Source organism: Mizuhopecten yessoensis, unplaced genomic scaffold (assembly GCF_002113885.1).
Source record: "Mizuhopecten yessoensis strain PY_sf001 unplaced genomic scaffold, ASM211388v2 scaffold8991, whole genome shotgun sequence".
Lineage (NCBI taxonomy): Eukaryota > Metazoa > Mollusca > Bivalvia > Pectinida > Pectinidae > Mizuhopecten > Mizuhopecten yessoensis.
Genome location: NW_018407824.1, coordinates 543701 through 569292, shown reverse-complemented (window position 1 = coordinate 569292; position 25592 = coordinate 543701). Strand labels below are relative to the sequence as shown.

Genomic DNA, 25592 nt, shown 5'->3' with positions numbered 1-25592 from the left:
CCCCCCCCCCCCCCCCCCCCCCGAGATTTTCCATAAAGAATCAGCATATGTTTTTGACAGTGAACAGTCGATCACAATAGTCTATCACGACACTTTGCAACGGAGGAGCGTAATGACAGTTTTAATCGAAAGACACCGGCAAATATGAACGATGAAGGAGAAAAAATAAATGTCTGTTGGGTAAATAAGCCTTGAAAGCAATCTTCTAATATCAGAAATGTTGGGAAATTTTGTCAAGATAATGGCAATGTCGATCCATCATAGACGTAAATTGTAAAACATTTCAAATGGAGAATGCCTGAAATGAGGCCACAGGGCCATCTTTCCATCATCACGATGCACTGTTAATCGATTATTCACAAGGTAGCGGATGGAAATGCTGTAAATGTGACACATTTAGTCTATTTTTTTTTAGAAATACTTGAATTTGTTCTCTTGTTTGAAACACGCATGTATCTTATTTCACTTGAGGCGTTCGTCAGAGATTCCTCTGTACACCGTCCTAAACGCACCCCCCTTAAATGACTTAGATGTTAAAAGGACATTTAACAAAAAAACATTTATTTCGCGATTGTGCTGTTTTGTGCTGGTGACAACAAGGAGCTCGAGTATTTCATCAGAGACTGTCTACATGTCGGATCACTGTCTGCGAGGATCCAATTAAAGTTCATTATGCCCCCACTACGAAGTATGCTGACATTTTGGTTTGCAAGTATAGGTATATCCGTCGGCGTCTAGATATGCACTTCCTTCGTCCATTCTCTAAATGTAAATTTTAATCAAACACGCTTGGTCTGTAGGTTGTCAAGGGTTACAGTGCAATGCCATCCTGTCACAAAGGCTGAAATGATATCACACTATGCTTCTGGATATTTCTTCTCACTGTCTTGGATATATATGACTCATATTTACACTGTAATTTACATCAAGGCTTGATTACAATTACAGTTTCTTACTTGATTAAATATTCGGTGAATAGGACAAACTACTTTAGTTAATTTACATTGTTTTGAAGGGTAACGTTATCTTTACAATAAGGATTGTTACAAGGTGATTATAACACACCTATCCAGTATACCACATTAGGTTCAGTTTAGCCTGTAGGGGTTGTAGGTTGGTGGAGAGATATACCGATACGAACATTGACTCTTCTATCGAGGATGCCTTGGTTGAAGAGGGTATCTAGTTGTAAAAATGGGGAACCTGCCCAAGGGGCCAAAACGGGTCCGGTCTACTCTTATAATTTAAATACCATCTATAGGACAATTGTTTTTTTAAGAAAATTTTGTTCATTTTCACGAGGTAACGCCTTGGTTGGAACAATTATGATTTGTTTTACCCTGGCTGTCTAATAGTTGCTTTAACAAACACAACGAGACCAATGCAGAGACGTATCTACAATCACTCACTCATTCAGTCTCTTCCAAGGCTATGACCTATATTTCAGGAAATAGATCATAGACATCACATGTAACATGAAAGTTGACATACATATTACAGTACAACGTACATATATATTACTAAAAATATTAAACAGAATATCACAGGTTTTTGGAGCAGTCCAAGGAGCAGGTGATTAGGCATCCCCTTCCTACAAGCTCTCCGGACGCTCAAATACTAATGAACCTACATGAATTAAATTATCGTCAGTAATAAAACATTGTATTATCTTAAAATATTATATTATATATCAAACTAAAATTCATAACTGATTTTAAGATATAAGTAATATATTTATACAATTAATACAACACAAACATTGATCTATAAACCTGAGGATAGCCCATGAAAGCTCGAAAGCTTATTTCCAATGGGGTCCATGCTATATTGATCACGGGGAAAGATTTTGGCAGGAGGGAATGATTGACAACATATTATTAACTTTATTGTCAGTACCTATAGTAATTCCGTAATGACTATATAATCTAAAAAACGCATATATATATGTTCAGGTTTAAATAGTTAGCCCAACTTAAAATATGTAACGTGACTTTCTAAGTATTTCTAAATCACAAAAATAATACGGTACAGTGTCATCAGCACGTGGATTGCAGTGACACAAAGTTTGTTTTCTTAGTGTTGGGGATCCCCCTACCAGTAAAGTCTACTTGTTTTGTGTCACCGCAATCACATATAATTGTGTTATCAGCATGAATTTTGAAATTTAAAAGCGAGATGTTTCTTCACTGCTGCCTTAAATGCATATATGGATTTTATACCCTTGTTTTTGTCAGGCAGACTATTCCAGTCATGAATCCCGTTAAAATAAAAAGTAGAGGTATCTTTCCCTTTACATGGTGGAACAACAAAATTAAAAAGACATGATCGTGTGTTATGCTGATGAACACCTGACACTTTTATGAAGTTTAGGTTTAAGTAGGATGGACATTTTCCAAAAAAAAAAATGTGCACATGATTGAGTCCTAATTGTTTGACTCTATATTCTATATTTAACATATTGAGCTTTGACAGTTCAGTGGGAGTGATACTCGCTCTGGGTTCCAATTTGCTAATAAATCTGACAACTTTATTTTGTAAAAATCTGTAATTTGTTCTTCATTTTCTTGTTCAATCCTGAGTACCACGCGGAGCATGCATAATCTAGGTGACACTGTATACAGTAAGTGCAGAACATAAACTTTGTCTGGTTTTTGTAGTTAGACATTTACTATGTCTGTATATAAATTTCAGTCTAGAATTTACTTTCTTCACGATGTTTTCTACTATTTCTTCGCCAGACATACAACAATCTATATTGATTTGATGGTATGATTGTTTGCGACAATTTCAAAATGATCAATTTGATTTAATTTTCTTTTCGTTCCAAATAGCATGTTCTCTGTTTTACCTAAATGCGACGAAAGCTTATTATCAACTAACCACTCTGCACATGATTCAAGTACAGCACCAAGTTTCGTGGAAATTATTACTGGGCTTTTATGTGCGAAAAGGATAACACTGTCATCGGCATATAATAGTAATGTGCATTCTCCATCAATGCTGATTGTCATATCGTTGACATAGCATAAGAATTAAAGAGGGCCTACAATACCACCTTGTGGTACCCCACACGTAATAGTAGCTTGGTCCGAGTAGATATCGTTAATTTTGACTGTCTGATGTCTGTTATTCAGATATGATCTAAACCAATTTACAGATATCACACCCACCATTTTCAACTTGCCACACAGATGTCATTGTAAACCGTGTCAAAAGCTTTGCGTAGGTCTAGTAGCAACATGCCAGTGTATAGACCTTTACTAGTATTACATTTAATATGGTCTAGCAAATGTATAAGACAGGTATCAGTGGAGTATGCCTTCCTAAACCCTGATTGATATTCATAAAGCATGTATTTTTTTCTTCTTCTTTTTTTTTTTTTTCAGAAATGCTTCCATCTGTATGAGGCGCCGTTTTGGTATTTATTCACAAAATGTGATATCATTAAATCGATTTTATGATATCATTAATTATTTTGTGACATCATAAAATCTAATTTATGATATCATAAATTATTTTGTGATATCACTTATTATTTTATGATATCATAAAAACAATTTTATGATATCACAAATTCTTTTAATGATATCACAAATTCCATTTTATGATATCATTAAATCGGGCTATTTTATGATATCATAAGTTCGAATATATGATATCATTAATAGAATTTATGATATCATATATTCGAATTTATGATATCATTAATTTGATTTAATGATATCATTAAATTGACCGATTTAATGATATCGTTAATTCGAATTTGTGATATATATTTTTCTAAGGACTGCTCCCTCAAAAAGCGGATGTGAAATTAAAGAACGGTAATTCTGTTTGGATTGCCATTCGCGCCAATTTGACGAAGATGGATGGAATGGTGGACAATGAAATTGAAGATGAAGATGAGTTTAGGCCTAACGTTAGCGGTCTAAATCAGAGAACGGTAGATCTGTTCAGACCAAAACGGGATATGATCTATCGATATATTCGTTCTACATTATTCAGTTATTCTCGTCTCGGCAGCTCGGATCAGCACACCATATAAGATAGACAATGCAACAAAACCAAGCGTTTAAATATAATACATCTTTGTTGTCCATAGACTAAAACTGAGATGGGGAGAAGTCATTATTTCGTGCTAACAGTTTCTTATTTTATGATATCATGAATTCGAATTAATGATATCATTAAATCAGGCTATTTTATGATATCATAAATTCGAATTTGTGATATCATTAATTCCATTTTATGATATCATAAATTCATTAAATGATATCATAAAATCGATTTTATGATATCATTAAATACGTCTTTTTGATGATATTATAAAATCGAATTAATGATATCATAAAATCGATTAATGATATCACATTTTTTGAATAAATACCAAAACAGCGCCCCAAACATCTGCGAATATACATATTTGCAATATGGTGATTGCATATAATTAAAACATACGAGGCCTATATCTTTATGTAAATTCTGTCTGACTGTGCTCATTAAAGCCTAAATCTCAAGTTTGGGTTAAAGAAATTGACTTAATTAACCAAGTGATGAAGTAAACGCTTACTATAAAATCAAATTTTCGCGCCATTATATTTTGGGGCACGTGGTTAACAAGCTTCCGAGTGACATCGATATGATCATGTGAGATCGCCGAACCGATGTAAACAAAACTAATGTTGTATAATACCTGGATATTGTTTGTAAAAATGTCTGATGTAGATCGTGCAATTTCAGTATAACGAACTGACTAGTTGTAACAGAATAAGCACAACAAACTTACTCCATGCAGTTGTTACTGACTTGTTAGTCAAATAGTTTCTTTATTGTAAAACATTGAACAGTGTGTGAGTTGATCAAAAGGAAGCCATGCTCAGGCTTCTTCAAACTATTGTGTTTTTGGCCGTGTGTTGCTGCAATGGTTTGACAGGTGGCACCAAATACACACCAGACTGGAAATCTCTGGATTCCAGGCCCCTACCATCGTGGTACGACGAGTCCAAGATCGGGATCTTCATCCACTGGGGGGTATTTTCTGTACCAAGCTATGCAAACGAATGGTTCTGGTACGACTGGAAGACCGCCAAGAATCCAGCCGTTATCAATTTCATGAAGAACAACTACCCGCCAGACTTCACTTATGCTGATTTTGCACCAAAATTCACAGCCGAATTTTACAACGCAGATGAATGGGCAAACATCTTCAGTGCCTCTGGTGCTAAGTAAGTTAGAATTTTAAACTGTAGGAGCAAGATTACATGAAGATTAGATTCAAACAGGAAATCCCAGAACAAATACATGAGGGAAATTATTAGTCCACAGACCATAGAAAATCCAAAAAAGTTCTGGAGCTATATAAAGAGCAAGAAAATTGAATCATCCAACATCCCCCAATACCAAACCTATCAGATGGTATCACATACTCAGATGACCCTACACAAGCCCATATTCTCAACCAACAATTTCATTCTGTTTATACCCGCGAAAACACCTCGCTTATGCCAAATCTCCCTGACAGACAATTTGACTCGATGCCAAAAATCACAGTTACTGAAAAAGGGTGTTCTTAAATTATTAAAGCAAATTAATTACCATAAAGCCATGCACTGGATCAGACAGCATCCCGGCAAAGGGTCCTGAAGGACATTGCACTAGAAATTACCCCGGCCCTCACCAAACTTTTCCAAATTTTACTAGACTCCGGTGAAGTGCCGAAGGACTGTCGAGAAGCCCATATTGTACCTGTTTTTAAAAAAGGAGACAAACAGACTGCTTCCAACTACCGCCCAGTATCCCTCACAAGCATCAACTGCAAACTACTTGAACATATTATACACAGTAATGTCATGACCCACCTGGCCCAATTTGATATCCTGACTAAATACCAACACGGCTTTAGATCCAAACACTCCACTGAATCCCAATTGATACTTACCGTTGAATGATGACCTCTGTCGAAATTTAGAAAGTAAAACAGACATAGCCCTTTTAGATTTTTCTAAAGCGTTTGATAAAGTCCCCCATGAACGACTGCAGACCTGACCAAGCTAAACTCTTACGGCATAAGAAACAACACCCTCTCCTGGATAAGATCATTTTTACAATCTCGTGATCAGCTTGTTTTACTAAATGGTGTCCGAGACGGCCCCTGTACTATCTGGGGTGCCCCAGGGGACGATGATTGGTCCTCTGTTATTTCTAGTCTATATTAATGACATTGTAGACTCGGTAAAATGTAAGATCAAGCTATTTGCAGATGACTGTCTCCTCTACACAGACATCAAAACACCTGATGACTGCAAGCGCAAGGCTCTACAAACCGAACTTGACAATCTACAGGCATGGGAGGACAAATGGCAAATGAACTTCAATGCCAGTAAATGCTGCATTATAAATGTCACAAAAAACAAAGTGCCCATTAAGAACAACTATATACGTTGCACAATGAATCACTTGAAAACGTTCCTGCCAGTAAACATCTCGGAGTCACTATCACCTCTGACCTGAGTTGAGTAGCCACATCAACTCTACCGTAAATAAAGCCAATAAGACCCTAGGCTTTTTACGACGCAATATGTCATCGTGCACAAAAAAAGGTAAAGGAACAGACTTGCACCACCCTTGTAGGACCTACTATTGAGTATGCGTCGACTTGCTGGGACCCATACACTGCCGATAATACTATGCTGCTAGAGTCGGTCCAACGTCGAGCTACTCAATATGTACACAATGACTACAGGTCAAGAGATCCCGGCTGTGTGACAACAATGATCCAATCACTAAATTGGGAAATTTAGCACAATGAAGATATTCGTGCAAAATCCAGGCTAACCATGGTGTACAAGATCGTAAACGGGCACATCGCTATTCCATCAGCCGAGTACCTTACTCAAGGGGACAGGAGAACAAGGGGGGCTCACAAATTTCATCAGATCACAACCGCATCAAATCAATACAAATATTCATTTTTCCCCTGTACTATCATCACCTGGAACTCTATACCCACAGACATCGCCCACTCGCCTGATCTAAATTCATTTAAATCAGCAATTGCAGGCTTCAACCCTATTCTTCTATACTAACTTCATGTATACTTTTTGTAAATAGTTTTATCATATACGAAAATACCATAAAAAATAAGTTTTTAACTGCCACCTATAGGAACCTCTCACAGTGACAATTGCACTCCATCAAGGAGATCTGTCACTTAATGGAAGATGATGATTAATTTGAATTTGTTACATATGAATACATATAACTGCTAGGCCACACCACGGAATTAGATTCTTAGGTTATCTAAGTCCGTGGCCACACAGACATTTGGACCTACAGAGGTATTCTGTATGAAGCGTTATAAGACGCAGGTGTTTTGAATAACTACTAGGAAATAGTATTTCACAGAGGATTAAATAACAAGAGCGAATATAAATAATCCCAAATGATATATTCTGTATCAACAATGTACAAATTATTCACTCAACCCCATCATATCTTTTATATGATATGATATCATAGAAAAGGTACACATCTGGTTTCCTGCCACGTTAAAGACCCCCTGCACGCTGGTACCAATTGGGTTGATAAAATATAAGAATAACTCAAATACAAGTTGATAAAACTAATTATTTCATAATTGTTGTACATTAATATAAAAAATATTATTATTATATAAATGAGTAATATATATAAAGTGAATAAGATATAAATATATATATATATACCTTCTAATATATGCTTCTATCATTTTATGAAATACAAGATTGACAATTTATGCAGGTGATTGAGTGCTAGAATAAATGTTAAGTTTGTTAATTTGCCAGGCTTAACTTATACAAAAGTCTCTCATACCTGAAACAGCTAAAGTAGGAACTAATTTCTGTTACTGATCATTACAGATATGTTGTGCTGGTCACCAAACACCATGAAGGATTTACAAACTGGCCATCTAAAGTCTCGTGGAACTGGAACTCCATGGATGTTGGACCTAAACGAGATCTTGTTGGTAGGTTACAGCTACTAAGTAAAGCAATCTTGAGCAGGTTTAAGCTCACCTGATCTAGAGTAGAACTGAAGGACCTGTGAGCTTAAGTCATGGCATCCATCATCTGTCTGCAAATTGTTTTATTTATGGTGCTGATTTCAGTCCTGAACTGCAGAGCAATTTTGACTTTTGATGATGAGTATCTTTGGGTGTAGGGAACTGTCAGGATCAGTAATTGTATAAATTGAGTGTGTAGCTCCCATGGGGGCAGGGCAAAATAGGGGAAACAGAGGATAATCTTTTTTTAAACCCCTTCTTTATGGATGAGGAGATTTTAACCAAATTTCATTTAAAACATCCTTTGGTCAAGGAAACTCAACATTGTATGAATGGAGGGTGAAGACCCAGTACGGGACAGAGGGGCAGGGCTCAATGTGAGATATTGGTTTATAACTTGGAAGTGGTTGAGATTTCCACACTTATATCCATATATCATATACCAGCTCTTGATACTTGTGTAATATGTCATCTTTAGACAAATACATCCATGCTATGCTACCAGAATTTGATCTTTGGTCTGTTCACAACCCAGGGGCTGGGTGGGATCCAATAAGGAAATCAGGGCCACTTTCTTTTATTACGATCCAAAGAGTTGGACCAGAGTTGTTTGTTTATGAAAAAGGTTGGACTTGGTAATTTGATGTTGCTTTCAGATGAGCCTTGACAATGCCTTAAGCTTGCAATGCCTGCATATCCCTGAAAACGTTGCATTTAAAATAGACAAACTGGTTGTTCTGCATAAAGGAACAGGCCCCTCGTCATAACTGCAAAAAAGTTTAGATCCCCACCCTAGCCTATAATCATACAAACAAGTGCTGGACATAAGATATATATGGACCGATTCACAATAGCCACCAGAACTAAACCACAGGGTTCTGTTCCCACCACAGAACCAGGGCAATAGGAATTTTGCATCTTAACATGGAAATAGTCGAGATCCCCAACCTAAAATTATAACCATAAATACCCTTGCTCAATAACATCATAAGACCAGTATATACATTCCACAAGTTATATCAAAGTTTCAAACAGATGAATCTTACTGAAGACATTCCACAATTTACCTTGGGGTCAATCCCCACCCCAGGGATGAGGCCTCCTAAGTAAATTGGGTCATAATTTGTATTCACTTGAGATCCGCAACCTGTTACCACATATATCATTACAAATTTGCCACATTTCTTTGTAGATATTTATTTAAACCTTATGATGGAAGACATCAAAAGTTACACTTTATCACAATTAATTTGTTTTGCATAATAATGCTAACATGATCAGTACACAGCACTTAAAATAAAACTTCTGTTATTTCAATTTCAATGTCCATATTTATAATATGGTTTGGCCTTGGTGGTCAGTGAACTATCAGCCTCAGATTAAAGAAAGGCATGCACTTCTTTCTCTAAGAATGCCATTCAAGCAATAGTGAGAAATGTTCAAATGGGAAGAGGGGAATTAACAATTTAGTATGCAGGGAAATATTTTTAATTTTCTTGTGAGTGTCAGTAATACAGTAAAAAGCTTGTCCTGCAGTTGAAATGTTTAAAATAGATTGCATGTACCATTAAATTACTGAATAATGAGGCATTCATAATTATAATGTATACTCTGTAAGACTTTCAGGATTGGGATTTATCATTATTGCAAAGCAAAAATTATTTGATATCATCTATGAAGGAAAATCCTTTATTTGGAATATTTTTCGAGTAGACTGTAGAAAGATATATTTTGTTTATGTTGTACAACTTCAGAATTATGACTTCTGTCCCTCTTTCTAAGGTGAACTAGCCAAAGCTGTAAAGAAGAAGCAAGGCATGCACTTTGGGACTTACCATTCCCTGTTTGAGTTCTATCACCCCCTGTACCTCCAGGACAAGGCAAATGGATATAGGACACAGGACTTTGTCAGGGTAGGCATTGCCAAGGAGTTTAATATGTCAAAGGAAGATAAAAAATAATGCTTTTTTAGGTGAATTTAAGCATTGTTTATCTTTGTTGTGTGTCCAGAAATCTTGTACTTTGACCTATGGAAACCAGTGTGCTTTGGAAGGGTGTCGGCCACGGTGTAGAATGGCTTACCATCTGCTACCAGGAAGTAAAAAATGTGGATAAATTAAAGAAGGATATAAAGACCCACCTTTTTGTGTCTGCATTCTAGGCTCTTTTACACAAACGTCATGTACATGCCAGCTGATATATATTGATACAGGAGCGGATCGCTCTGAAAATTTGACAACCTAAACTTGTCCACACTGTTGGAATTACTTTTTTGCCCCATATATATTTATATATGCATATGGCGATAAATGTCTTTTTACCTGATGTAAAATGCTGATTTGGATGCCTTTATTTATAAATGTCACAGCAGGTAGGAATACTATTATTCATGTGATGTAAAGCGCCTAAGATTAATTTGCAAATTACATAGGGCACTATATACAAAGGTTGTGTATTATATTATTTATTATTATTTCAATGTCATCTACATGTGACTTACTGCACTAAAAATATGTATGTTTGTTGGAGGCAATATATTGTACATAAAAGATGTCCAAGTTTTATTGAGATATTAAAACTATGATGTACATTAATATGTTGAAGGTATGAAAAAAATTGTTTCAGGAGATTTGCTTTTTGAGAAATCTAAGAACATATACATTGAGTTAAAGGCTAGAGTGGAACTGTAGATTTTTTGAGTTGTCATGAGTTAGAATTCCAACTTTGTACAATAAGATGATCAACAATTATTGCATTGAATTTCCAGGACAAGACCATGCCAGAGCTGTATGAACTGGTCAACAACTACGAACCCGAGGTGATCTGGTCGGATGGGGACTGGGAGGCTCCAGATACCTACTGGAATTCCACAGAATTCCTCACCTGGCTCTACAATGAAAGGTGATACAAATTTGCAGTCATACATATTGCAGACAATAGTAAATTTGATAAATAAAATATATTTTTGGTACATTCATTTTAACAACACTATATATGTACATATAGTTTGAAACCTATTTTGTACACCCTTTATCATATTCCTGTATACATTTCTGTTGTATAGCCCAGTGAAGGACACAGTTTTAGTAAATGACCGATGGGGCAGTAATACCAGGTGTGTCCATGGTGGGTTCTGGAACTGTAACGACAAGTACAATCCAGGTAATATTTTCATAATTTCAATTTCACTGAAAAAAAATGTTTTATTTATTAATATCTGATGACATTTCACTTTTGAATCACAAAGTGTTCATGTATAATTAATATCCCATAAACAATAGCATTAACCTAAAGATTATTTCTGGTTAAAATGTCATCATACAGAAAAACACATGTAGTCTCAATTTTAAGTAAGTTATGACGTTATGTTGTTAAATCATCCTAGCAAATCCAAACTGTTGTCACTTTCATTAGATAGACAGATCTACGTCTTCAACAATTGGTCCATATATTGGAAAAATAACATGGGTAGGATTTCTGTATCAACATATTTTTATATTGTAGACAGACATTATTATATTCATCCTTTACTTCCTTAATCTTGAATGACCCCACAAAAATTCACTGCATGACAAGATTCAACTTTATCTATTCTCACTGTATGAACAAGGCATTTATATATCATTTGAAAGAAGACAATATGGAAATCATGGTACCAAAAAACCTTCTGAGTACCTGTCCTTTTTTGTGAAAAAAAATACTGTTAAGATGACTTTTGTTTTTAGAATTTAATGAGAAATATAGTGTCATGATGTGCAGCTTGATAACGCAGGCATATGCCAAATTTAAATTGAAACAGACAATGGTATTCAAATTTTTGTTTTACCTCAGGAGTCCTTCAGAAACACAAGTGGGAGAATGCAATGACACTAGACAAAAGATCTTGGGGATATCGGCGGACAGCTCATCTCAGTGATATCCTGACCATGGATGAACTGGTGGAGACCATTGCTTCAACTGTCAGGTAAACAGCGTTAAAATGTCACTGTACAATGGACTGTCGGGTAAACAGAGTTAAAGTGTCACTGTACATCGTACTGTCAGGTAAACCGTGGTAAAGTGTCACTGTTCAATGGACTGTCACGTAAACAGAGTTAAAGTGTCACTGTACATTGAACTGTCAGGTAAACCATGGTAAAGTGTCACTGTTCAATGGACTGTCACGTAAACAGAGTTAAAGTGTCACTGTACATCGTACTGTCAGGTAAACCGTGGTAAAGTATCACTGTACATCGTACTGTCAGGTAAACGGTGGTAAAGTGTCGCTGTTCAATGGACTGTCACGTAAACAGAGTTAAAGTGTCACTGTACAATGTACTGTCAGGTAAACCGTGGTAAAGTGTCACTGTACATCGTACTGTCGGGTAAACCGTGGTAAAGTGTCACTGTACATCGCACTGTCAGGTAAACCTTGGTAAAGTGTCACTGTACATCGTACTGTCAGGTAAACCTTGGTAAAGTGTCACTGTACAGTGTACTGTCAAGTAAACCGTGGTAAAGTGTCACTGTACAATGTACTGTCAAGTAAACCGTGGTAAAGTGTCACTGTACAGTGTACTGTCAGGTAAACCGTGGTAAAGTGTCACTGTACATCATACTGTCAGGTAAACCGTGGTAAAGTGTCGCTGTACAGTGTACTGTCTGGTAAACCGTGGTAATTTATAAAGTGTCACTGTACAATGTACTGTCAGGTAAACCATGGTTAAGTGTCACTGTACATCGTACTGTCAGGTAAACCATGGTAAAGTGTCACTGTACATCGTACTGTCAAGTAAACCGAGGTAAAGTGTCACTGTACATCATACTGTCGGTTAAACCGTGGTAAAGTGTCACTGTACATCGTACTGTCAGGGTAACCGTGGTAAAGTGTCACTGTACATCGTACTGTCAAGTAAACCGTGGTAAAGTGTCACTGTACATCATACTGTCGGGTAAACCGTGGTAAAGTGTCACTGTACATCATACTGTCAGGTAAACCATGGTTAAGTGTCACTGTATATCGTACTGTCAGGTAAACCGTGGTAAAGTGTCACTGTACATCGTACTGTCAGGTTAACCGTGGTAAAGTGTCACTGTACAGTGTACTGTCAGGTAAACCGTGGTAAAGTGTCACTATACATCATACTGTCAGGTAAACCGTGGTAAAGTGTCACTGTAAATCAAACTGTCAGGTAAACCGTGGTAAAGTGTCACTGTACATCATACTGTCAGGTAAACCGTGGTAAAGTGTCACTGTGCATCGTACTGTCAGGTAAACCATAGTAAGGTCTCACTGTACATCATACTGTCAGGTAAACCGTGGTAAAGTGTCGCTGTACATCATACTGTCAGGTAAACCGTGGTAAAGTGTCACTGTGCATCGTACTGTCAGGTAAACCATAGTAAAGTGTCACTGTACATCATACTGTCAGGTAAACCGTGGTAAAGTGTCACTGTACATCGTACTGTCAGGTAAACTGTGGTAAAGTGTCACTGTACAATGTACTTTCAGGTAAACCGTGGTAAAGTGTCACTGTGCATCGTACTGTCAGGTAAACCGTGGTAAAGTGTCACTGTACATCATACTGTCAGGTAAACCGTGGTAAAGTGTCACTGTACATCGTACTGTCTGGTTAACCGTGGTAAAGTGTCACTGTACATCGTACTGTCTGGTTAACCGTGGTAAAGTGTCACTGTACATCGTACTGTCTGGTTAACCGTGGTAAAGTGTCACTGTACATCACACTGTCAGGTTAACCGAGGTAAAGTGTCACTGTACAATGTACTGTCAGGTTAACTGAGGTAAAGTGTCACTGTACAATGTACTGTCAGGTAAACTGTTGTAAAGTGTACATGTCACTGTACAATGAACACAGTTTGGTAATAGCATGAGATCAAATTTAGCAAATTAACTTGTTTAGATGAAACATTTAAGCCAAGAAAATAATGAGAAGTTTTGTAGAAAATCTCCATCAAATAGATAAACTCATCTATAGCTAGCTGACAACACATTGAAGAACTGTGGAAACTGACTGTGGGGCTTTAAGCTTGACCAAAGAAACATCTAATCCCTGATCTCAAAAGATTATTTTACAATCGATTTCCTCTCAAGAAATGATGAACAATGATAGAAAACTTATAATTGTCTGAAAATGATCGACCTGCATATGTGTAAATATGTAAAGGTTTAGCTATGATTTACAATATTGCGTGTTGATAGCAAACATTTAATATCACAAGGTTATCTATCAGGGTTTTGGACATAGGTTTGGTAATGTTAATTTGAGATCATGATTTGCCTGTATTTCAATGTTGTGTAACTGTCTTAAGCCAAAATCGCTAAATGAAAGTGTTTTTTTTTGTAATTGTCATTAGCAGAAATCGCTATTTAAGGAATGATTTTTATTTTTTCAACATTTATGAGGTCATAACAACAATGGGTTTATGGACATATTGAATGAATCGCGTTAGCGATTCATGTAAAATATGGCCAAAAACCCATTGTTGTTATCACCTCATAAATGTTGAAAACATAAATATCATTCCTTATATTTACATTGACTAATCCTTTCAGTGGATCGATATAACAACGAATAAAACAAATAAACAGGGTTTGTTCCTGCTTATGCACGGGTGCACCGAAGTGGCGAGAACAGTGTTTTTTCGCGGGGAAATGTGACACTATCGTGAGAGATCTTAGCAACCGTCAACAACAATAACACAACAAAATGTAGTTCCATATTCAATGTTTATTTGTAGCACAGGACACGTGAATACGTGAATATTTCACCAAGCACAGTTCAATAATATTTTTAGATGTAAGAATTAAGCATCTAGGTCGGTCGTTCCGAGTGAGTGATTTTTGTAGTGTATTACTACGCAGTGTGATCAGGTTACTATCAGTTCCCACGTGCTTAGATTCTATGAACACCTGTGTTATGCATTTATGAATGTAATTTTTGTTAATGGGTCTAAGCATACAGAATGTAAATATATGAAAATAAATGTAATTTTATAGTTGTGGTGGAAATGTCCTGGTCAACATTGGTCCAACACATGACGGGCGTGTTGTCCCTATCTTTGAGGAACGACTACGACAGATGGGACAGTGGCTGGGCGTTAATGGCGAGGCTATCTACTCCACCCTACCATGGACACACCAGAATGACACCATTACAGCTGGCGTCTGGTAGGGAAAATACTAATATAACAAACAAACAAACAAAATTGTTGTAAGCACTCTATGCTTTCCAAAGAAATGTCACTGAGGAGCATTCAATTAAAGTAAAACTAACATAGCTGTTATCCTTCCCTCATTAGGAGTGAGACTCCCTCATTTTACCAAAATTCACCAATTTCCCTCGAAACTCATTTAAGTCCAAACTCATATAAACTCTAAATCTACATCGTGTGGTCAAATGATCTCCTTGTTACTGCAGGGTGAGTGTAATTATCATCATAGTTGTGTCTGAATCCAATGAATGCTTTTTGGATTTATTTTGAAACGTAAAAAGGGAAAGATAATCAGCAAAGCAGTTTCAGTCATGTTCCACACACTTTCTCCCTCATTGGAAATGTGGAGTGAGAGAGATCTCCCTCATTGGAGGTTTCAGAGGTTGACACTTATGAACCAATCCAATGATTACTAAGAAGGTACTCAAACCTGTCTTTTATGATCACTAAGGGGAATCATAGTCTAGTCATTCTGCGCTTTGATTTTTAGCTTATCATCATCAAATGGTGGGCTGGTCAGATCACCTTTAATATATCCTAAAAAAAAAATTGATCTCACTCTTTCACTTTTGGGCAACATACCCTGTCTCCTGCACACACACACGCAAGCAAGCATTCACTACACACATGGAGGCATGTCCTTAAATGACCATAGCTATTAATAGGAAATTAAACAAAATTAAACCAAACCAAACCAATCTTTCACTTTTGGGCTTGATTGCAAGAACAAGAAGGCTGTCAGGTGGCCATCTTGTGTTTAATGTTTGTTGTCGCGATTCCTCAGAAACTAGTTAAAAGACATTTTCTCGTACTTAAGTAAGTTTCTATTGGTTCAGAATTATGCAGGTTGGTCTTTGGGAGTGATCACAGAAACAAGATATGTTGTAAGGTGGCCATCTTGCATTTCGACAGTTAAAGTTTAATACCACTATTTCTCAGGAACTTACGAAAGAGGCCATTACGAAACGTTGTCATTCATTACTATGGTAAGATTTTAGATAAGAAGAGTGGCCATGTTGAGCAGGTGGTTGCTATGCTCAGTGTCATGTAGTAAAGAAATGTTTCGGAATAGTTGCTAGATACGCTTTTGAAAATGGTTGTTTTAAACAAGTGGTTGCTTAAGACAGGTGGTCAGTAAACAGCAGGTTAAACTTGTTTAATTGTAAAATGGAGACCCTTAAACACAACGCTCAGCAGAGCACCATGGTTATAAAATGGAGACCCTTAAACACAACGCTCAGCAGAGCACCATGGTTATAAAATGTCTTATATTAATACATAGTGGGTAGAGGGGTGATGCAGTGGATAACACACTCACCTTTCACCGAGGCGGCCAGGGTTCGATTCCCTGATCAGAAGTGAAAAGGTATGGGGTCATTTGCCTGGCCATGTGGGTTTTATCAGGGTACTCCAGTTTCCTTTCCCATGAAGACCCCTGTGTGCTAACTCCTGGGCCAACAAGAGTGATTGATATAAGTTGGAACAACTTGTATTGTTGTCGAGTTTATAATACTATATAACATATAGATGCATTTTTAGCATCTATTCAAATCACCCTGCGTCCGTGGTCCGTCCTTAAAGGGGCATCACGGTGAAGTAACTTTTTTTTTGTCTTTTTTTTCAAATACAACATAAACATATCAAGCGAGAGTCCTTATGGAAAATAACAATGAGATTTGGCTAAAATAGATTCATAAAAATGATTAAATCTAAGATAATGATCTGTATTTCTACCCTTCTGACCAACGTTTTGTTCAGGGATTTCCCTCTACTAGCGCATGCGCATAGCACACCATTTCTTTGTAAACAAAATGACTGGCCGAGTGAAGTAAGCGAAAGAAAAGTGTAGTACCGTGTCAGCTACGAAGCGAAAAGTTGCCAAATGGTCAAAAGATAGCGCAAGGAGTACGTTACGGATACGTTATTGCAGGTGGGAAGTATTCAAAGGAGAAAATAACTGCCCTAGCAGTTAGTACGATGCATGTATTCTTCCGGATAGCCGGTTAAGCTGAAATGGAATCTACAGAAATGCTAGCTCTGTTTATGTTATGAATATAAATATCAAAAACTATTAACCTCGCTAGTATCTTTGTTTGAATTTGAACACAGATGAACTTAGTGTAATATGTTAATGGGCATGTATCGGAGAGAGTTTACTTTGTGTTTCTATACTTATACAGTGGTTTATGCAAAAGGAAGTGATAAGTGACTGGTTAGTTTGATTTTGACATGAGGCCCTCCAAGGGATAACTGTTGTGATGGCCACAGCGTATTCTGTTCTCTCCTCTGTCGGTACTCGGGGTCAAATGAGATATGTGCGCTATTAGATTTACATAATTTATAATATTACCAGGTTCAGTTAAATGGTATGATTTAATTGTATTACTGAATTAAACGATTTTGTTTGTTTTTACCTGCAAAATTCAAATTAGTACTAATATGAATACCAGGTCTCCTCTGGCGTGACGACACAATATATAAAAAAAATCTCCCGTCGTCAGAAAGCTACGTTATCGCAGCTAGATTAAAAATGTCAAAATGACGGTTCATGATGAATAACTGAGGAAGGAGAACCTACTTCTAGTAAATAGGATCGCATAATTGTTTTTTTTATTAAATCGTAATTTTTCAACAGTTCATGTTTTCATATGATGTTGACTTAGAATGTATGATCATGAAACAACCTTTTCTCTATAAAGAATTAATTTTCGACTTCAGATAGAATCGGAATACGTATTGAAAACAGGGGAAAAAATATTTTATTACATTGTAAAAATCGCGCGTGCTGCCGATAACTACGGCTTCTGTTTCTGACAAAAGGAACTGATTTAAGAAAAGTTGTCTCAACATAAAAAAAGGTCCATTTACAAGTATGCTTTAATCTCTGTAAAGTTTTGAAAAAATATAATTATCAAGTATCTCAACCATTCCATATCTGACACATATTCTACATGTACACGTAGTGGTTTTGCCATACAGTTTATTGTGTGTGATGGCTAATATGACTTACTAAGTGTTAGCGTATGGAGACAGTGAAAGTGGGAAAGAGAGTCGAGTATACATAAATTTATATTGGCTTTTTTGGCCAAAGACAATGAGTTGTACAATGTAATAAAAAAAATCACAAACGTTTCTCTTTTTTATGCGCGTGTAGTCATTGCATATATGGACTTTATGAAAACTTTTGAAAATGGATATTCGTCTCATGAATATTCCTTTTTACAGAAAGGTTTGTCCCATGGTTGAGGGAAGGTGTTTAGCCCCGTACCAACTGTACCAGTCACATTCTGGTACTAAATTCAATATATATTTATATATATCTACTTTATGTTTATGCCTATTATCATTGTTGACATTTAATTGTAAATGTATGACAGGAGAAGGCTATGATAAATTGTAAAAACTTGTGCCCCATCCCTTGTTCAATTTTATTGGCAACAAATATGTTTAAAGCTAAATAAATTTAAATTCTGAATATTGGCAAGTGGGGCAATTAACTTCTGATGATGAATAATTACTGTTCAATAAGTTTGAATATTACTTGGTTTTATAGTGCGGTAAAAAGTTGCAGTTGCCTGACGGCCCCTCTCTGGGGACCCCTTTGGAAAACGTTTCATCTCGCTCAGACTATCTCGCTAGGAAGTACCAGACGGATCTTTCTTAAATTTTATATGTAGGTTCCCCTTGGTCCCTAGCTGTGCAGGGCAACTTTTGAGACTGATCGGATAGACAACATGGCCGATAGGCAGCCATTTTGAATTTTGATAGTGAAGGTTTGTTTCCGCTATTTCTCAGGAAGTACCAGAGGGATCTTGCTCAAATTTTATATGTATGTTCCCCTTGTTCCCTTGTTGTGCAGCAGTGCCTGAAATGGATGGTCGCCTCCTGCATGCCAATGGCGATTAAAATCTTGCTTGTGCGATCAAAAGTGAGGTCATCAATGGCCCAACAAAAATAGTTTGGGCGACTGTTGAAAAATTAATGAATAAAAGAAATTATAGTCCCTTCCATACTAACGGGAGGGGGGGGGGGGCATTACATTTTTCAGTTGTCATTACTTCGATTTGAATCGAACTGTCCGTGATTTAGGAAATGTGATGATTAAATCGAACTGTCCGTGATTTAGAAAATGTGATGATTTTTTTTCAGATTTTCTATATAAATACTGCCAGGGTGTCTTCTTTGAGGTGCAAGTTTTGTGTATTTCTTTGGGAAATACTAAAGACCTGAATAGAGTGGATCATGTCAGGTTTTAACTAGAGTTGAAGAGTTAAAAATATAATGTTTTATTTTGTTTTACATATCACAAACATTGTCATGTTATATGCAATGATCGATTCTATTTCTTTCACATTAAGTACTGTACTAGTAAATATGTGAAATGACAAACTCACTTTGAAGGTTGGCGGCTTTCATACACATCAGTATTAAGTTTAGATCAAAAGTTACCTCAAGGTGCATTTACTGTTAACATGACTTGATCAAACAGATTAGAGGAAAGAAGAGAAAAGATCGAACTGACAAAGAACTAATGAAGATGGTACAATGATGGGCGCCAAGATCCCTCTGGGATCTCTTGTTTCTGATGTTCTCTGTAATAGCCCAAGGTGAAATCCAGGGTATATGGACATTATGAAACTGTTTACCTTTTCTATTTTCCATTTTTTTTTATGGATACACAGCTTTATCTGAATATGTGATATCCCAAAGTTGTATTAAAATACCAAAATTGGCACCTGATACACATTGATAATTGATTATGATATGTTATTTTCATTTTGTCCACCAGGTACACCTCTAAGAAAACAGCCAATGGGACAGAGGTGTATGCTATAGTACTGGACTGGCCAAGAAATAACAAGCTGACCCTGGGCTCACCTGACGCGACCTCGGATACGGTTGTGTATCTGCTAGGGTACTCAGGCAAACTGAGTTGGGTACATGGGGCCCAGTCTGGGGTCATAATACAAATTCCTGAAATTCCTTACAACAAAATGCCATGTCAGTGGGCTTGGGTCTTCAAATTTTCAAATCTCAAATAAGACTGGATTGTTTTGATGTAATCTGCACTTAAACATTTAAACTTGAACCATACCATAAGGGTAAAAAAAGAAAAAAAAAAAAAAAAACCTGTTGAAAAACATTATTTACATATTCCATATCTTTTTTTATCCCATTTATGCTATGATTATTCTATGTGTAAGTAGAGTCTTTTTAAAATTCAACAATCAAAATGTATTGGAATCACATACACATCCATGATGATAATTAAATGTTTAAAGTAGAAGCATTTATAGTGTACATCATCATAACTGGATAAAAGCCTAGGCTTTTAGATTGAAAAACATTGCATATGTCTGTGTTATAGCCTTAAAGCTTGGTCATTTGGATAAATGTCTAAGTTATAACTATCAAGGTTACACTTCTTCAATTATGTCTGGTCAACATTCCAGTGTCCTCATAAAAATATGTGTGGGAGTAAAATAGATATTGACACTATTCCAGTATGCATTGTATGTGTGTGGGAGTAAAGTAGAGATCATGTTAACATTCCAGTATCCTCTTACAAAAATATCGGTGTAGAAGCTCAGTAGATCTTGACAACATTTTAGCTGTGTACTGTATGTTTCCATTCAATACACATGTAGGTGTAATGTACTCTGTAGTGTAGGTTTATTCTTACATTGTCAATTAGTACAGTAATTCATTTACAATTTGCGAGATATATATTTCAAAAAATTAATTTACAAAGAGGATCAGTCACAAATTATTTTTTTATTATGAAAATGTACTGGAACACCAATTAAAAGTGTCAACATGCTTTTTAAAAATGATAGGTTTGTTATTGACACCATAGGAAATGTGTAATGCAATGAATGCATCTGAAAGTAGAGGGTGAAGATTATACTTTTTACTTTTTTGTTTTTCTTGCATTGAAAAGTTATATTTTATATAAAAAAAATATGTGTACAGTTGGGGATTTTACATGTATAATATCAGGACTGTGTTGGACGGCAGAGGGTGAAGATTATATCTTTGGTACTTTTTGTACTTTTTGCAGTGAAAATTAATACTTTACACCAAAACATATTTACTTTTTCTTATGTTTTATTTTTAAACCTTCTTCACAGTTTTTTTTTACTTTGAGCATCATAAGGTCCAGGACTTATATCCTTGGATATCAGCAATCTCATAATGTGATATAAAATCATAGGGGTATAGTGTATATATCTTGTTTTTGGTATACATATATTCCTGTGCAAATATTGATCTGGAATAAAAGATAATATATATAGTACATATAGTTTGATAGATCTGCCATAATCAGTTCTGTAGTAATCGTCCTTTGAAATAGCTGTAGGTGGCTAGCTTACTTATTTCAACCTCTACAGAGATGTCTCAATGGCGTCTTTAAGACATAGGACCTCTTTGCATTGAGTTCTATCCAAGGGACTATTCTGGGACACTGTTGAGTAGTAAATAAATCTCTTTAACAGAGAATTGAACCCAATCTCCTTGCAGGGAACCTTGACCACTGGACCAATCCACCAATTATATATACTAACTTGTACTTTAAGAAATCAATTACTTACACAATGCTATTTAATGGTGTTCTGTACCTGTACATAAATTGAACATTTAACATACACTTCACGATATCTTTTAATTTTCTTTGCAATAATATGTCCCATGTCAGAGTTATCTCCTGTAGTATAATTTTTTTAATTTAATTAGAATAGAGATAGAGTTAACGTTACAAAAATGGTTTTAGTACAGCCATCATATAAATAAAAATTAGATTGTTTCCTTGTGAATACATAGAATGATGCATTATGGGATGTTCAAAATCAGATCTCGGATCATCTGTTGTCAGGATATTAACAATTATTTTTAGTTGAAATTCCTTCAGAAGAATGTTGATTTTGAACAACAAAGATGTATTTGGTATCTTACAATATGTGTAAAAATCTTTAAAAAACTGAATATCTTCAAAACAAGCATATTTTACTTGGCATAGGTTAAAACATCTTCATTATCGTCAGTTTAAGTTTTATGCAAAAATAAGCATTTTTGAGGAAACTAAAATTGATTTTGGTACAAGTAAGTTAAATGTGAACTTTCACTCAGAAATCCTTGAAATTAACATGCATAATTACAGTTACAATATAATCCTTTTGTAAACAGAAGTGATATCTATATGTGTCATTTATATACAATTTATGTAAATATAGTTGTATCTTATGTATCAGTTGGAAAATGTTCAAATGTTATGTAGTGTGTTGTCATATGACTGATGTAAGTCCACCCTCAATGATTTATGTGTGAAGATTGTTTTATGTGTTCAAATCATACATTACCTAAGTAATAAGAATTTATGAACATTAAAGCTAAACATTTTATACGAAATGACCTTGAACTATCAAAAAATGCTTTATATTTCTTTTGATAAAAGAATTCTGTCAGCACATGTTTATTCCAAAACCATTTTGAGGACGGAAAAGACATAGCTACCGGTAACTCATGTTTTGGTGATATTAAGATGTCTTCAAAAGAAAAATAATGTTATTTGTGTCTAAATTGAAGCTTTCTAGGACAATGAAATTGAACTTGATTCATTATATAGGAGTCCTCCCTTATTAAATACAGTATGTGTGGGAAAAAACATTTTATTCTTCAGTCATTGAAATAGTACATGAACATGTAGAAGGAGCGTGCAAGGTAAAATAATACATGGCTACTTTAGGAACTATACATTGTAAGATATCATATTTAATGCATGAAACCTCAGGCATTATTATCTTAAGCTAAGGCAAATGTGTCTTATATTTCAGCTAAAATAATTCTTGAATAAAAAATTGTTATAAAATCATTCGGGGGGCGCACAGGAATTATACCATTGATAATTTAGTGATATTCAATTTAGATGCCTTTATTAGTCATACTTTGTGGAGATTTTGATTTCTATTTTAATTATAATATAGACGATATATGTGCCTTTAATATATTTCAGGTAAAATAAATCAATTCTTTATCTTTAATCAAGAGTTGTTATAAAATCATTCGGAGGGCGCACAGGAAATACATCATTGATAATTAAGTGATATTCAATTTAGATGTCTTTATTAATAATACTTGGTGGAGATTTCGATTTCTATTTTGGTAATATTATAGACGATAACCTTGTAGAGGGCACTGGCCACTATATTAATATTTTATGGTGTTATAAAGATACTGTGCAATATGAATTCATATCTGTGTCATGATTTTAGATATCATGTGGTGATTTATTTTTAAAAGATATCAATATGGCGTGGTTTACTGCTTATTATGAATAAATATGCACAAAAAAATCTACTTTAAGTTTGTTGATTTGTTGAGATTAAGGAAAAAGTGACCAGGCACAAAAACATTTGTATATTCCCCATGTACGACAAAACGACACAAAACGGTTCTTCATTGTATTCAGGAATATCAAAACGTAAAAGAACTTGAGCTTCAAGCACCGTGATATTTCATTACTGTTTATATTTCCAGATACAATAGTGCTATAAACTTTCCTCAAATAAATTACTTTGACCTACTTTAAAGGTCACAGGGGTCAAATATGGAAAAAAAGCTTTGAACAACTTGTTCTTAATAACCAGGAGGCACAGAGTAATAATACTTTACCAATAGGTACCTGGCATGAAGCGCTATACAAATTCCTCAAATAATTGACCTTGACCTATTTTCAAGGTCACAAGGGTCAAATATGTAAAAATCTTTAAACAACTTCTTTTGCAATACAGGGGTGTCCTGGGTGATGATATTTGACCAGTAGCATGCTGTGATAGAGTAATATAAAGTTTCATTTAGTCCGGAACATTTTTAAGCCAAGGAAACTCGATATATACTTTAATTGAGAATATTTCCCATGATGACTCAAAAATCCAAGTGAGCATTACAGGCCCCCTGGGCCTCTTGTTTCATATATTATTATCATTTATGAACAGATACAATACAAACATATATATATCTTAAGCTAAAGCTCAAGGTTCGATCAGTTTCAGATTGTTGGTGTTACAGTTCCCGCAGCTACTTATTTCCAATATATCTTATGTATGTTTCTTTATATCTGATAAAAGATATGACGACCACGATGTTTGTAGATTGAAGTACATAGGGTAGAATTCCACTTTGTATAGTTGATTCAAAGCACGGAAAAACATAGTCACTTGACAAGCTGTATATATAAATTAATGAAGTTTAAAAGAAATCGTGCTGTAGTAAAGGATTTGACAAATATCATACATAATTTCTTAAATAGCCTGAGTATAGGCCAGTCTTATAACAAGAATACGTAATTATTAAAGATTAACGTGTTCGTTGCCTGTAAATAAATCTAACCAATCAAAAAGAGATCATAATCATAATAGGACGTTTGACTCCCTGCACCAACTTGAAATCTTCATTTGTTCCATTAAGTTTCAATAGTCCTGTACTTTTCCCTAATAGATTGGACACTGCTCTAGTCATGTTAACAGTAATTGTATCATGTCATAACTTAATGTGATGGAAGCGTTTTCTGCTGTGTTATCATTGTCTTCGTCTAGTGAGATCGTCTTTTGAAGAAATTGGGAAAAAGCTCAGGAAACATGAAGAATTTTTAGGAACAGGAAGATTTGTTCCTTACTTACCAGGTAAGTAAAATAGCCATTATCAAATTTAAGTGGTAAAATTCAAGATGTTTGCCTGATTATCATTTTTGCCAATCATGGCGACAATGAAACATGAACAGTTATAATTAAAAATCAATATTGGCTTAGATTGACTATTCAAAAAATATCTCCCAAGTGCTGAGAAATCGCAACGACAAATTTTAACTATCACAATCCAATATTGCGGCTTGTAGCCATCATGCTCTTACGAACAGCTCCAACATTGAATATGCACAACGAAGGATTTAGAGGAACAAACTTGTGATATTTGAGAAATCACTCTCCACTACTTTCTGGAAAATAGAATTACAAAAACAATTGACAAATTCCGGAAAGTCCCATTGATAGTCATCTGCAATTCCAAAACATAAATTTCTCAGCTAAGGACCAAGAGAAATCGAATTGTGAACCTATAATGATCCTTCCAGTACGTACCTTCTGGGGAAATATCGGTAACAAATTTGTAACTGTCAAAATCAAAGAGGGCCCCTCTGCAAACTATAACGCTTCGATCAGTCCTTATGAGAAACATCCATAACTAACGACCAAGGGAAACCTGCATATGTCTTGACATGGATCCATCCCGAGTGTCATCTTGAGAAAAGTTATAACAGGAACTGTTTAAGGAAGGACCGCGGCAA

General features: G+C 35.6%; 1 protein-coding gene across 1 annotated transcript; it reads left to right on the top strand.

Moving 5' to 3' along the window:
- Positions 1-4638: 4638 nt before the first annotated feature.
- On the top strand, positions 4639-23605 carry LOC110456989 (alpha-L-fucosidase-like). The gene is made up of 8 exons (XM_021508072.1): positions 4639-5225; positions 7899-8005; positions 9824-9954; positions 10809-10942; positions 11106-11203; positions 11873-12005; positions 15039-15209; positions 20043-23605. Exons 1-8 carry the CDS (start codon positions 4873-4875, stop codon positions 20293-20295), a joined length of 1380 nt encoding a protein of 459 aa, XP_021363747.1. The 5' UTR covers positions 4639-4872; the 3' UTR covers positions 20296-23605.
- The last annotated feature ends 1987 nt before the right edge of the window (positions 23606-25592 follow it).